Raw genomic sequence first — 15,962 nt, 5'->3', positions numbered from 1 at the left:
TGCTTTGAAACGCCACATGGAACCTGACGCTGGGCTCCCCATGGCGTTTCAAAGCGGCAGTGCCACATGGAGCCCGGGGTCATCAGAGGGAGGTGCTCTATCGACTATTTGAATAATCAGATGTGTTTTGCATCATCTAATGGAAAAGTCTAAAACAATGCTTGTATGAAATAGGGATGTTAAAATGCATTTATTTAGGTAAATGTGTAACCACTGCGGAGCCACCTGCCTCCAGTGGGAGGTGGCAGTGCAGTGAGTGGGGGGACTGCATGTAACTATGCACATAAAATGCTGAGCTCAGATGAAACGTTGGCAGTGAACTATATTTAGCTTGTTTTATACATCGTAGTCTTATGAAATAGAAGCCTTCAGAATGGCCCTTAAAATGTTTGTTTTTCGTCAGTCAAATCTGTGCATGGTCATAGAATCATCGGGTTGGAAGAGACCTCAGGAGGCCATCGAGTCCAACTTCCTGCTAAACGCAGGACCAGTCCCAACTAAATGATCCTAGTCAGGGCTTTGTCAAGCCAGTACTTAAAAGCCTTTAGGGATAGAGATTGCACCACTTCCCTAAGTAACCCATTCTGATGCTTTGCCACCCTCCTACTGAAATACTTTTCCCTAATTTCCAACCTAGACCGACCCCTCTGCTGCTTGAGACCATTGCTCCTTGTTCTGCCATCCGTCACTACTGAGAACAGCCTTTCTCCGGCCTCTTTGGAGGTGTGGTGGCTTCTTTTACTAGAAGTGTTTAAATAAAAACTGCTTCTTTCTAGAAGAGAGATGCTATAGGCAGAAGTTATCTACTTAATGGAGAAATATATTGGTTGATGTTATATGGCCTGTATTAGGCAGGTCAGATGAGATTATCATAATAGTCCTTCTAGCCTTTAAAATATGATAGTGAGACTTAATGTTCCAGTATCATCTAAAAGTAAAGCAGTTTATATTGGTCCAAAGACGAGTTGATACAACTGTGTTAAGATAAGTTTATACATATATAATTGAGCGATAATTATGGAACCTTATTGTGCCAATTTAGAGGAGAGACACTTCTAACTTGAAATTGACTAGTAGTTTCAGGACATCTGGCAGCATTTCTGTTCTCAATACTGTTTCTTTCTCTTATGATGTTGGTCTCCACCCTAAATGGATGGTATGCATAGCAGGCAACACAGATAGATTAAATGTGTAGTTTGGCATACAGCATCTCATTAACAGCTTTACTTGGCTCTTTAATTTGTATGCCTTTCTCTTCTATCTTACAAAACAAGGCCACTGAATAATAGACCCAAGTATTAACCCAGATACTCTTTTCTGGCCTTCACAGACAGTATTTGTCCTGAGATGTTCACTGAATCCAACCTACTTTTGAAAAAAATGAAATAAAGTCAAAGGTTGAGATTCTTTAGTTGGACTCAAATAAATTACAGTATGAATGTATCAAACAGAATATTAGAAATGGCTTGTATTTCAGTGTTTACTCAATAATTGTAATGTTCAAAATGTAAAATTGGTGCTAGGCACAATTTTGTCCCTAATATGTCAGTAAAATTAAATGTAACATAAGCATTACAAAGGTCAGCTCTAGATAACTGAATTAAGTTAATGGAGTCATGGAATGGAAGTAGAATAAGTTCAGAGTAACTTTTTTAGTTAGAAAGTTTTTTGCTATAGATAAGTCTGAACTTCCAATCTGAACGTCTTATGTAGGTACAAGTTAAACCCCTCCCCCCGCTTCTCCCGGTTAGGGGTGTTGTATTTCAAACATTCCTGTACACGATGAAACATGATTATAATTAGGGCTGTCAAAAGATTAAAAATTGATTGATTGATTGTGAGATTAAAACCAGAATGTCATTTATGTAAATATTTGTGGATGTTTTTTTTCAGATTGATTTTAATTGCAACAGAATAAAGTGAACACTGTACCCTCTGTATGTTTTTATTATAAATATTTGTGTTGTAAAACAGAAATAGCATTTTTCAATTCACATCATAAATCCTGTAGTGCAGTCTCTTTATCATGAATGTGCAATTTAGTGTTTTTTCATAACTGCACTCAAACAAAACAAGTAGTACATTTAGGCTCTAACGTTTTACACTCAGTCCTATTTGTTCAGCCAGTTAGTGCTGCCTGCTTCTTCTTTACAATGTCACCTGAAATTGAAAACAAGGCATTTACGTGATGGTGTAGCTGGTATTGCAAGGTATTTATGCCAGACGTGCTAAGTATTTGTATGTCTCTTCATGCTTTGACCATCACTTCAGAGGGCATTTACATGCAGATAATGGGTTCTGTTTGTAAAGATCCAAAGCATTGCAAACTAACGTGTATTCATTTTCATCATCTGAGTCAGATGCTACCAACACAAGGTTGATGTTCTTTTTTGGTGGTTCAGATTCCATAGTTTCCAAATCGTAGTGTTGGTCTTTGGACACTTCTGGTAGCATGTTCCATGCCTCGTCCCTCTCAGATTTTGGAAGGTAATTCAGGTTCTTAAATGTTGTCAAGTGCTTTAGCCATCTTTAGAAATCTCACATTGATGCCTTTGTTGTATTTTTGTGAGATCTGCAGTGAAAGTGTTCTTAAATCAAATAGTGTGTGCTTGGTTGTCATCTGAGACTTCCATAACATGAAATATAAAGCAGAATGTGGGTAAACCCATAGAGCAGGAGACATACAATTCTCCACAAAGGAGTTGTCTCCACTTTAATAAACACCATTTTTTAAAAAAAATGAGTGTAATCCATAATGTAATTGTGGCATCTGCATTTATTGCGCAAGACTAGAAAATAATTTGTATTCACATCTTGTGAGGAAGAAGCAGCATTAGCAGACTTGTTTGCTCAAAATTGTTTAGGTTCTTAATAGAATCTTTTAATTAATTGGCTGTCCCAGAACAGCAATAAACTTCAAAGCCTACTTGCTAGTTTCCAGTTCATGTTGGCTTCACAACTTCTGCACTTGAGGATTTAGCTGTTTGTTCTCATCTTCAACTGATTAAATAGTTTACCAGTTTTTCAGCAGCCCTTTTCAGAATCTTGTCACTGCATTTTATTTTGCTTGAGGCTGGCCATCCCGGTGTTATAAAATGGAAGTGTTTATCTTGCTTTTTACTTTTTTAAATGTGCAGTGTTAGTTCTTTTTATTCTTCAAAATCCACTACACCTAGTCCATACCTATTGGAATGTTGAGATGGAATGTTCATTTCTTTTTAGTCAGAAACTTTAGTTTTTCATGTTAAGCTTTGTTTTAATGATGACTTTAAATTTGTTCACTCATCTTGCATGGTCAGACTTTTAAAAGAAGTTGCAGTGAGAGAAGAAAAATGGAGGCAGAAGCAGTTTCTAATCTTCGTCGCCAACTGAAGGAAGCAGAAGATGAGCGGAAAAAGGCAGCACAGTATGGCTTGCATATACTGGAGCAACAAAATGAGATGCAGATTCAGTTAGATCAGCTGCAGAATGAATTGAGCACCAAAACTGAGGTGGAGTTTTATGTTATTATTTTAATCTACTTAGGTTTGGCAGAACATTTTTATTTTTTGTAACTTTAGTGTCATTTAACACTCTTTATGATTTTAAGTACTTCAGTTTTTACAGCTGCAGAAAATTAAGAGGGCGAGGATTAGGGCAGCTGTGAAAGCAGAATGGGGCTCCCAGTATGGCAAATAGACCTAAGACACTTCAGCACAAGGTGTTGGGGAGAGAGGTGCAGGACTGCTACAGACCTGGCTTGGTAAAGCAGGGTATGTCTACATTTGCCCCCTACTTCGAAGTAGGGAGGCAAATGAAGCATACCGAAGTTGCAAATCAAGCCTGGGTTTTAAATATCCTGCACTTGATTTGCATGTTCCCAGCTGGTCGCCATTTTAGAAATTCACTAGCCCGAAGTAACTGCCTGTGTCTACACGCGGCAGTGAAATGGGAGTCCGATTTACAGCCCTAACTCGAATTAGCTGGTATTCCTCCTGCAATGGGGGTGGTCTCCTCCTCTGCAAGGGCTATTCTTCCTTCTTGTGGTCCTGGCTGGGATCTATTCTTTCCTTGCCATCTTTACTGCATGTTGTGCCTGCAGGAATTCAGTAGAGATATTAAATTTCGATTAATTGACTAGTTGACGCAATTTGCATTGACTAGTCGATAAGGGCGCCTCCGCCTTTGAAGTGTAGCAGCAGTCAAACATCCCCAGGGCTGTTGCTACCCTTCAAAGGTGAAAGTGATGCGGGGAGCACGGGGCCCCCAGCAGGGCAGTCTCCCACTGGCGCCGTGTTCCCCATGGTGTTTCTAAGGGTACGTCTAGACTACATGCCTCTGTCGCCAGAGGCATGTAGATTAGGCTACCCGACAGAGTAAAATGAAGCGGCGATTTAAATAATCGCCGCTTCATTTAAATTTACATGGCTGCCGCGTTGAGCCGACAAACAGCTGATCAGCTGTTTGTCGGCTCAGCGCGATAGTCTGGACGCTCCCCTGCCGACATCAAAGGGAGTTGTCGACAACCCAGGTATGCCTCCTGGGATGAGGCATACCTGGGTTGTCGACAACTCCCTTTGATGTCGGCAGGGGAGCGTCCAGACTATCGCGCTGAGCCGACAAACAGCTGATCAGCTGTTTGTCGGCTCAACGCGGCAGCCATGTAAATTTAAATGAAGCGGCGATTATTTAAATCGCCGCTTCATTTTACTCTGTCGGGTAGCCTAATCTACATGCCTCTGTCGGCAGAGGCATGTAGTCTAGACGTACCCTAAGTGGCAGCACCCTGTGGAGCCTGGGATCAGGTAGGGACTGATCCCTGTGTCCACACAGCGTTGCCACTTTGAAACTACATGTGCAGCCTGGGGAATCCCCAGCAGGCCCTGGTCTCCACTCACTGCCTCTTTGAAGCACCCCCTCCTCCCCCCATCTCCCTTGCTGCATCTTTCTGATAGAGCCAGCAACCAGGTGTGTGTGTGGGGGGGGGGAGGAGACAACTAGTTGACTACTATGTGCATAGTTGACTACATTTGCTTATTGCATAGTTGACTGTTGGACTAGTTGTTCACATCCCTAGAATTCAGCATCAACATCCCTGCAGTTCCACCCTTGCTCTCTCTCTCACATGACAGAAGGTTCTCTGCAGCCACTGGGCAGGTGACTCGTGATCCATGTAGGAGTAAGAGTGGGAGGAGACGAGGCCTAACTTGTACCAGATGTTACTGATGGATATTTTAGTGTTGTCAGTTTTTAAAGTCAGTTGAAATTGACCTTTTCCAATATCTGTAGAATTCTATCCATCTGGGTGAAGCCTAATTCTTCTCATTTATTCTGGAGTCATGTTTGTCATTCTGTCTCATTAGATTCCATTGGTTTAGGCTTTATATAATCCCTGTGGAATAGGAAACTTTTTCCAAATTTCCACCTGAATGAAAGCATAGAAATGAAACCCAATCTCTCCTTTATAGTTAACTATTATTCTATGTTGGAAGTCTTCTAATAAGCCACTGAGATGGTTCTTAGCACTGGAAGCGGGAATGTTAAATGGGACTTGCATCTGTTATGTCGTGGTATCTACCAAACTTTCAAATCAGTTTATTTAACAGCTGTGAAAACATTTGATCTACAGTAAACATCTGAATAATTCTTTCTTAATAGCTGCAACAGGACATGTAAGCTCAGATTTTTAAATGACTGTTAAATACTAACAGTACATTAAAGCACTTTATGTTGTGTTCATGCTCCTCACCTTATTAGACAGTTTATTGTTGATATCACAAGATGATTAATGAGTGATGTGCCCAAACGTTAACATAACTTAGGTACATGAGATGTTGAGGGTGGGGGACTCTGCAATCAGCCTTGAGAATTAGAGGAAAATAGGAGTTAGCAAATAAATTATAGAAAAATGCTGGATGGATTCCTGTTTCATGTAACACAAATATGAAAAGCTTCATTAAGCAATTGATGACTTTTGAAAAAGACAGGTCAGCTGCAGTTAAAGTTCTAGTTATTAGTATTTGGCTATCTAGAGTCTAAATGCATTAAAATAAAGCAATACCTGAGGAGCTTCTGAAAAAGATGCCAACACTTATCAACATCACATTTGTCTTTCAGAAATATGAACAAGAGAAGTATTCACTTCAAAGAGAAGTGGAGCTCAAGAATAGAATGTTAGAGAGCTTGAGCTTTGAATGTGATGCTCTGAAGCAGCAACAAAATATACAGCTGGACAAACAGCGAGAACAACTTGAAAGAATCCATGGACAAGAAATCAGCCAACTTAAAAACAAGGTTTGGGAAATGGATGTAATGAATTGTTAAATGTTGATGACATGCATATAAAGGAATATTTGCCAGATTCTGAAGAATAGTTTTTTTCTTGAAGTAGTAACTGCTACTGTTACCCTAAGAAATCAATTAAAGGTTCAAATGTGCAGCCAGTTTTTCCCTTTGTATTTGATACCTATATTGAAAATTGTAGAATTCAATTAGCTGTCAACACTTGCGACCATTTACTTATTTTCAGTGAAACTTTACAGTACTATAGCAATAGCAGCTAGTACTTAGACAACAGGCCGCCTAGAATTTCAGGAGGAAAATATCAGCAATATTTAAACAAATGTTGCTGGTTCTAGATAGGTGTGTGTTCTGCAGTTTACTCAAGCCAGCTATTTGTTGGCAATGTGCAATTTAGATAGAATGTCTTCACAAGAAAATGTGGATGGCTTCATGATAGTCTTTTACAGAAACGGTACATTATGTCCTAGCAGAAGGTGCAGCATATTGATTCAGCAGACCTTGATGTCACTTATAAAGACCACATGCTTGGTTTGGTGGTGAGGACCAGGTTTATTGTTGACATTAGCCAGGGCACTAGAACTGTGCTTTGCGGTATGCTAAGAGATGTACACCTAAGGCAACATAGCAGCTTAATCAACATAATGTAATATTGTCCCTGTAGGTTGATACAAGATATCCTTCTTATGCCTTCTCCTTTGATGCTTTGATACAAACAAGTTAGATATTACACTCCAGATGTTGTTAGTTACCACCTTTTATTCTCGTATTTGGTAATGGGAACAAAATATCCTTATCCATTTTTGTCACTTGTTTTATCTTTATGGGAGTTTGGTACGTTCCTGTGGGTGTTTACATAGCCACTTGAGAGAGCTTATATCTCTTGTATCCATCTTCTTGGGTCAGGAATATGCTTACTTGGTTAGCAGATACCCACATTACAATTTTTGTAAAGTCTGCCTTAGTAGTTCTCAAACTGTGGGATGTGACCCAGAGTGGGTTGTGACCTCATTTTAATGAGATTGCCAGAGCTGGATTAGACTTGCCAGGGCCAAAGTGGAAACCCGAGTCCCACCACCCAGGGCAAGAGGTGCTCAGTTACAAGCCCCCTGCCTGGGGCTGAAGCCCTAGGACTCTGGTTATGGTACCTCTGCTGGGGCAATGGGGCTCAGGCTTTGGCTCTCCCACCTGGGGGTGGCAGGGCTTAGGCTTTGGTTTCCCTTTCTGAAGTCATGTAGTAGTGTTTATTATCAGAAAGTCCCAGGAGTCACGGTGCAATGAAGGGTGAGAACCGCTGGCCTACCCTCATTCACAGTCTTTGGCATATTCTGTTAGTTGTGCCTGGGGCTCTGGCAATTTCTGTAATATCCATTGCTTAACCATTGTGTCTTTAAGTTGGAGAAGCTGAAAGCAGACCTAGATGAAACTCGACTCAGTGAGAAACAACTAAAGCACAAAGTGGAACATCAGAAGGCAATCATTACTGCTAAATCGGAAGAATTGCACATGATGTCTGAACGTGTACATGAAACCATGTCTTCAGAAATGTTAACTCTCCAGATTGAGCTAACGGAACTTGAAAGTGTGAAGGTATGTGACTAATAATTTAGCAGTGAATGTTCATACATTGAAATTAATGTTTGAAGACATTTTTTTATATATATATATATATATATATAGCTCCTCCTGTATTTATAGTTTTAGAAAGTCATGAACAGTATTCTGCATCTTAATAATAAACTGGTATACTAATATGGTTATTTAAATGATGGCTGGGGGGGGGATCTTACCCACTGGAGGGGGCAGTGAGAAGTGTGGTGGTTTTTTTGTTTGTTTTGTTTTGTTTTGTTTTGAACAGGCTACCCTGGAAAAAAATTGGATTGGTGCCAAAGTACCTAACTACTGATGAGAAATAGAAAATAGAAGTAAAATGATTTGCTGCTTCTTGTTTTTGGGACAGGCCAGTGTTGAAGAGAAAATGAATGAATTACAGTACAGTAAAGAACAACTAGAACTTGCGAACAGCAACCTGCGCAACCAGTTGGAACGCCTTCAGGGGGAAAAAGAAGAGACAGAAAAAGAAATAGTTTCTTACTACAATGCATTAGAGGTACTGTGCCTATAGCTTTAAGTAGCATAACCTCAGATATCAAAATACCACTTTGCTATCAAAATACCACTTTGCATGCAGAGGTGGTAATGAGAATCAAAATGCCAAGGGTTTATTAACAATTGCCTGGTTGTTAATGATGCAGCACTTCCCATGAGTACCTTTTTATGTATCTAGAGTTAGAGACTTGAGTAAAGGGATTTTCTCAGCAAAGCAATTATTTCTACATGCAATTATTTTGTGTAGCGTCAATTTAGGAGACCAAATATTTTCAGTGAAAATTAATGGGAGAGATTTGTACCTCTCGTAAACACCTTTGAAAATATCAACCATGTATTGATACTGGCTTTTCCCATGGTTTATACTATCATCTGAGGCATTAAGTTGTGTCCATAAACTTTTGAGAGAGCAGCTTTTTCTTTTTCTTTGAGCTCCTAGAGGTTGAAATTAACATCTTATCCAAGAAAACAAGAGGCATCTCAGTTTGTTGATGTAGTTTGTGGGGCTTCTGGAGATAAAGAGCATCTACTGTTAATATGCTGATTCTGGATCATGGTTGAGAGAGAATTTGGCTGAGGACCATGGTCCATTGAGACGACAAAGATGGGGACCTGGGAAAACAGTTGAAAGATATACAGGCAGTCCCCGGGTTACATGGATCCGACTTACATTGGATCCCTACTTACAAATGGGATGAGGCAACCCCGCACTAGCTGCTTCCCCCCAGCAGACCAGGGAGACGCGAAGCTAGCGCGCCCCTCCCCCCCCCAGCAGACCAGGGAGATGCGGAGCAGCTTTTCTCAGCAGACACCTCAGCTTGAGAATAAAGGACTGAGGGAAGTGAGGTGTGGGAGAATAAAACTGAGCTCTGGAGAAATGTTTGGCTAGAGTTTCCCCTACAATATGTACCAGTTCCGACTTACATACAAATTCAACTTAAGAACAAACCTACAGTCCCTATCTTGTACGTAACCCGGGGACTGGCTGTAATACAAAATGTCAGTTCTTTTGACCATTTATTCAGTGTTTCACTTGAGTACAAAATTTAATTGTTCTAGGTGACAAGCTGCTTCTAGATCAACTTACAATGATGTCCTTGATGGTTTATTATCACTTGCATTTTTCCAGAAGATATCTACTACTTGTTTTAGGATATGGATTTTAAAACTGTGATATGCACCTTTATCATGAGGAGAAATCCCTATGCCCCTTTACCATATTATTTACACTTTTATTACTTCCTATGCTTACTAGGCCACATCAATCTTGCAACTGTACAGCCGTCACATGGCTTCTTTTTAGACTGTCCTCGAGCAGTGTTTCTGAAAGTGTACCACAGAAACACTTTCAGAAACACTTTAACTGGCCGCCCCAGTTTATGTGCCAGCATCGTGGCTCCCATTGGCTTCATTTTGTCCTTTGCTGCCAAGGGGAACTATGGGAAGCAGTGGCCCGGCCCACGCCGCTTCCCGTGGCTCCCCTTATCCGCAAAGGATGAAACGTAGCCAATGGGAGCCACGAGGCTCCATGGCGATGGCGCCGGTACATAAACTGGGGCAGCCAGCTAAAGTGCTTCCGCGGTACACTTTCAGAAACACTGTTCTAGAATGTTTGTGCACAAACTGATAGACATTCAAAGGTGGAAGTATCCCGAAATAGCTATTCTGCGTCTTTTGAGTGCGCCCATTATTTCAAACTATAACAGGCTTGCTATTCCAACGTCCTTGTAAACCTTGTTCCGTGAGAGTTAAGGAACGTTTCAGAATAGCACTTTTTATTTTGAAATTTAGCGCTGTGTAGATAACGCCAAATTTCAAACTAAGCATTTTGAAATTACCTCGAAATAAACTACGCAATTTGTGCTATGTAGCTTAGATGCACTCCCTGTGAGGCATTTCTTTGCTTTGAGATGTTTATATGGACGCTGGTTAGATTCCTAACACTTGAAATGGATAAATAATGGTGTAGTTTGTATTCTGCAATGAATATTTAACAGTCCGTCCATCCGTTCCCACTTCCTTTTCAGCCTGCAGAGCCAGGACTTTGGCAGGGACTTTCCATTGACTGAGGCTGTAAGCGTCCCATTCCCTTGCCTCCTGTATAGTCCCAGGGACAGGTGGGTTTGTAGAGCTGCAGGTAGAGAAGGCTCATCCCAGTGCTTCCATGTCTAACTGCAGCCCTGCAAACCTGCCTGCAGCTGAGGCCTGGCATGGTTGGGGTGTATGGGTTACTTCCTTATGCTGTTTCCAGGAGGGAGGCAATTCATTATTCAGTCTGGTATAGGGAACGCTCAAGTGAGACAGGCTTACTTCCCACAACGCTGCAGCCTGATAAGGGACTTCACATGATAATCAGGCTTCTGTGCTTGCTCATTAGACTCCTGTCCTTCCTTGCATGGAATCCTGATAGAGAACACTTGAAAGTTATGCTTCTGTGTGAGAGGAAACAAAGTTGTTCAGGTCAGCGACCTTCATTGTGCAGGACACTTCAATGAAGGAGCCCTAGTCTCTTGATGTTGCCATGTTGACCTCTGCCTCAGATGCACTAGAGTTTCTTCAGGCTGGAATTCTATGACCAGGCTTTATAGAGGGCTCATCCAATTTCTACCTTTTTTCTACTATTAACTCTGCTGCTTCTTCCTTCCCTGTTGTTTATGTTCCATTGCTTACTTCCTCTCATTAGTGTTTGAATGAGGTGAGAAACAGATGTAAAAAACAAAATTCATCATCTGATAATACCTTTTTGCTAGCATCTTCTCTTATCACATCCACCCTGGTGGCCTAAAAAAACAGTACAATTTAAAACATGTTGCTTTTTTTCTTCTAAAGGAAGAATTAACTATACTTGCCTTACAGACAACTAATTTGATAGAACTGTCAAATTGCTAGTAATCAATTTCTAAAGTATGTTAACAGTTTTGGAAGAACTCTGCTAGTGGCTTGAGCTGAATGGTAAAGCTCCAGCAACAACGAGGCACCTACCTAATGTGTCAACTACATAGTTCTGACCTGTAATACAGACATGTTACTGACTGTTCTTTATCTGGCTTTAATCTAGAAAGCTCGTGAAGCTAACCAGGCACTTCAAGGTCAGCTGGATCATGCACAGCTTCAGGCTTTGGACCCTAATAGTAAAGGCAATTCTCTGTTCGCAGAGGTATGTTACACCACATTATTGGGGAGAGCCATAAATACTTCAATCACTATAAGCTTGTATCTTCAGTTATACACTAAGTGCTGATGCATTTGTGTTTTTAAGGTATAAAATAGGACTCTCTCAAAGATTACCTTAGGTATTTAGCTGTTTGAGTACAGGGCATCTCTGCTATATGTCCAAGATATGTTTTTTTTTTTAAGTGGACATGTAGCAAAAGGCCGTAAAGCAGGGAATTTTTTTTGCCTGTGTCTGACTTCTTGTTTGTGCAAATTAGCCTTTTTTTTTTTTTTTTTTTAATAAAACTGAATGGACCGCTTTAGAAAAACTTGAGGCTTGGTGGCATATTTTTGTCTACTATACTAAGCTAAATGAAAATGCTAAATTGGGAAGGAGTATTTAGCTGGATTTTCTTCACTAATGTATTTGGGTTATTAACCGATGGGGTTGTCTGACTTAGTAGTTGAAACACAAGTAATGGATAACTCAATCAGCCGCAGGGATCATATCTTCTTAGCTGGTATTAATGGAAGTGCCATGTTGTAGTTCTGTTCCAACTTCTCCCTTTACATTAGCGTAACTGGCATGAAACCTTTTTTTTTTTTTTGTATATAAAAATATCATGATAACTTGCACTGATGTCAATAGGCAAATCTAGTGTGTACAATATTTCTAAGGGATTTTAGGAGTTACTTTACTGGTATAGCCATAGTACAAGAAGCTAATATCCCTATTATAATCCATTGACCTTGTTTCTTTAGGGCAATGTTTATTTGTTTTAGCTTCCTTATAGGTACGTGAAGTAATCTGTGGCCATGCTTCCACAAGTGTCACTGGTGATGACTGTAACCTCATGTTCTTACCTTAATATTGTAAACACTAGCATCCAATTGACCATCATTATGATTTCCATCGTAATAATGTGTTAACAATGTTTTATAGGTGGAGGATCGTAGGGCAGAAATGGAACGTCAGCTGATCAGTGTGAAAGTAAAATATCAGTCACTACAAAAACAGCATGCATTCACTAGAGAACAATTGCAAAGAATGAAGGTATGACCATTATTGTAATACTCCAGGGTTTCCTTGGTCTGACAAAACACTGCTTGAGAAGCCACATTAGGATTTGATTCTACAGGCTATAGATAAAAAAAATTACAGGTAGACTTTCATGCAAAAATAAGAGTGTGTGTCTGAGGGTTTTGTCCATATCTAGGTCAGTATTACATGAAGGCTTAATTTATTCTTAAGGATCTCTTATTGACAACTTAACAAATATTTTCAGTCCTCCCAACAAATAAAACATTAGACTAAAGCTACTTTATTAGCAATAGCAGTTTTTGTTCTGCTGTCAGTCATTCAATACAAATTTGGAAAGCATGCAAAATGGTTACCCTATATTTGTCCTTGTATCACCCATAATGCTCATGTGTTGTCCTTTGCCCTAGTGTTGGAGTCTTATTTGTACTTTAAGCATTTACATCTCTGCCTTAATAGAGCTTGGCAGCCTGTGCATTGCAGGTCATGCCAACATCTGAGCATGTTTTCACTTTGTTTTTCCTCTGATCCTGCTGCTTTTACTATGTCTTGCTTTCTTGCTCTGCTTGTCTGTCATCCCTGTCCTAATACTCTACTCAGTCATATACTTCAATAGACCTTTTCTCAAGCCTCTATTAGTATCCCATCTCGCTTATCAGTTTAAAATGATCATATCTAAACACTGAATTTTGTGCATCCTCCTGAGTTAGAACAATGCTGGCTTCTGGCTATCTTAAAGTGAAGGAGCCAATTTAGAGTTGGAAAAGAGTGGTACTAGATTGATTTATTTCTATGTCCTTTAGTCTTGTTCTTTTCCTTGATTTTTCTCTACTTCACTCTGCATTGTAATGTTCTCCAATTCATTCCAAATGCTACTATGTCTAATAGTCCTTATCTGGGTTGGCATCAGATATTTCTGGAAGAGGAAATTGTAGTGCAAACGCATGCTTTGGGACTATCCTGCATTCTGGTTACCCACTGTTGCCACCCTTCTAGTGGAAAGTTGTTGACTTCCCTAACTTTATCACATCTGAAATATTGCTTTCCACTGCTAATGCTGCTGCCTTTTCCTTACCCTGGCAACCAATATGGGGAGCAATATTTGGGGCATAGAATCCGACAGTGCAGACTATCTCTGCTCTAAAATGAGTAGAGGAAGCATGGTTTGAGCTTTCTGCCTGCTGGGAGGTGTAAGGGTAACAAGAGGAATTGGGGTAGATGGTATTAGGTGGGTTAGAAAGAGAGCGAAGAAGTATGAAGCAGCAGAAACCTGCCAGCTTCTGTGTCTCTTACAAATCTTAAGAATGAATATACTTGACGTCAAGGGCTTCAAGGTTAATGTACTTCATTTATCCATCTCTTTTTACTTCTGGGTAAAATACATGCCTTGGATATAGTCTTCATTCCTATCCCTCTCACTTCCATGCACACTTGTTCGATAATAACTGTGTATTAGGTTGTTAAAACTTGTTACTAAACCAGTGAAATGCAATTCACTGCCTTTGCCATAGTATCACTTTCAGCCTGTGCTCTTACATAGAGGATATACACTGCTATTCTGTGTTGTCTGATTACATATTACTGCTTTTTATTATATTTCAGTTTAATTTATATGTCTAATATGCGTACATGGAGTGTTTTGGATGTAGAGGACAGATCTTCTGACTTTATAGGTCATTAAGGATGTTAAGCAGATAATTGACTAATCATGTACTCGATACAGTTTGTATTGAGCACATGATTAGTTGATAAGGGGCCCCAAAGGCTCTACAGTTTAAATGTAGTATGAGCTGGGTGCACAGGCAGCCCGACTCCTACTACGTTTAAATGGCAGAGCCGCAGTGGGGGTAGGCCCCAGACTTGGTGCGAGCTGAGATGACTGAGTCCTGACTCACGCCGGGTCCCGCAGCTACCCTGCAGCAGCTCTGCCTTTTTAAACATAGTAAGACTCTGTCTACATTTAAAAAGGCAGAGCTGCAGTGGGATAGGTGTGGAACATGGCATGAGGCAGGACTCAGCAGTCCCAGCTCGTGCTGGGTCTCTGCCTCCCCCACACCTCTGCCTGCCCAATCTCCCCCCACACATATTATAGAGCCGGTGCTGGAGGGAAACCGGCCTTTAAGCTGGTTCCCCCCCAGCACCAGTTCCTGCTTCTCTTCTATAACAGAGGCAGCAAGTACGGGGGAGAAGTGAGTAGTCAGCTCGACTACCTGATAAGCCTAGGCTTATTGAGTAGTTGACTAATCGACTACAGGCAGTCCCCGACTTACGCGGATCCGACTTATGTCGGATCCGCAGTTACGAACGGGGCTGCCCCGGAGTACACGGACTGCGGGACCTCGCGGTCCCGCCGCCCGTGTACTCCGGGCGAGAAAAGCTGCTCCGCGTCTCCCTGGTCTGCAGACCAGGAAGACGCGGAGCAAAGCCGCTGCCCGAGCCCCCCGCCCCCTCCCCGCGGCTTTGCAAAGCCTCAGGGAAGCTGCCCGAACCCCCCCCCCCCCCGAGGCTTTGCAAAGCCGCGGGGGGGCTCGGGCAGCGGGGCAACCCAGGCGCGCCTGGGCTGCTCCGCTGCCGGCTTCCCCAGGCTTTGCAAAGCCGCGGGGAAAGCCGGCAGCGGGACAGCCCAGACGCCCCGCGGCTGTCCCGCTGCCGGCGTCCTCAGAGGCTTTGCTCCCCGTCTCCCTGGTCTGCTGGTCTCCAGCAGACCAGGGAGACCGGGAGCAGAGCCGCGGAGGACCCAGGCGGCGGGACCGCGGTGCGTCTCGGTCCGCCGCCCGCGTCTTCCTGGTCTGCTGGGGTGGGAGGGGGCGCAGCTAGTATGCCCCCCCCCCCCCTCCAGCAGACTAGACTTTTCTCTGGACGCCTGTGGCAGAGCAGCTGGGGCGCTGCCGGTTGGTCCCGCAGCGCCGCTCTGGGCGCTACTGGACCAACCCAGCAGCACCCCAGCTGCTCTGGTCCTGATTCAGCCGCTGCTGGTCAGTTTCAGCAGCGGCTGAATCAGGACGCCTGGGGCAGAGCAGATGGGGTGCTGCTGGGTTGGTCCAGTAGCGCCGAGGAGCGGCGCTACTGGAGCAACCCAGCAGCACCCCAGCTGCTCTGCCCCAGGCGTCCTGATTTAGCCGCTGCTGAAACTGACCAACGCTGACTACAGGAAGCCCGAGGCAGAGTTGCTCTGCCTCGGGCTTCCTGGAATCAGCTGCTGATCAGTTTCAGCAGCAGCTGACTTGGGGACGCTTAGGGTTCTTAAGTTGATTCTGTATGTAAGTCAGAACTGGCGGTCAGTTTCAGCAGTGGCTGAATCTGGACGCCAGTTCCGACTTACATACAGATTCAACTTAAGAACAAACCTACAGTCCCTATCTTGTACGTAACCCAGGGACTG

At 42.3% G+C, this 15,962-nt stretch overlaps 1 protein-coding gene across 13 annotated transcripts in view; it reads left to right on the top strand.

The window, feature by feature from the left end:
• The window catches only part of SPDL1 (spindle apparatus coiled-coil protein 1), a 94,339-nt gene that overhangs the window by 57,244 nt on the left and 21,133 nt on the right, over positions 1–15,962 (top strand). For 12 of the 13 annotated variants that reach the window (XR_012896298.1, XM_075900165.1, XM_075900156.1 and 9 more), the window contains 6 exons: positions 3,300–3,491; positions 6,097–6,273; positions 7,675–7,869; positions 8,240–8,389; positions 11,447–11,545; positions 12,485–12,595. Coding sequence is in view for 12 of the 13 variants with exons in the window: in XM_075900156.1 (XP_075756271.1) it covers positions 3,300–3,491; positions 6,097–6,273; positions 7,675–7,869; positions 8,240–8,389; positions 11,447–11,545; positions 12,485–12,595 (924 nt within the window). In the remaining variant the exon portion in view is untranslated. The remainder of the gene's footprint in view (positions 1–3,299; positions 3,492–6,096; positions 6,274–7,674; positions 7,870–8,239; positions 8,390–11,446; positions 11,546–12,484; positions 12,596–15,962) is intronic. The other variant, XM_075900167.1, reaches the window with a different exon arrangement.

The sequence above is a fragment of the Pelodiscus sinensis genome, chromosome 17 (assembly GCF_049634645.1).
Source record: "Pelodiscus sinensis isolate JC-2024 chromosome 17, ASM4963464v1, whole genome shotgun sequence".
NCBI lineage: Eukaryota > Metazoa > Chordata > Testudines > Trionychidae > Pelodiscus > Pelodiscus sinensis.
Note: the sequence above shows the minus strand (reverse complement) of the source record. Positions and strands in the feature narration are given on the sequence as shown.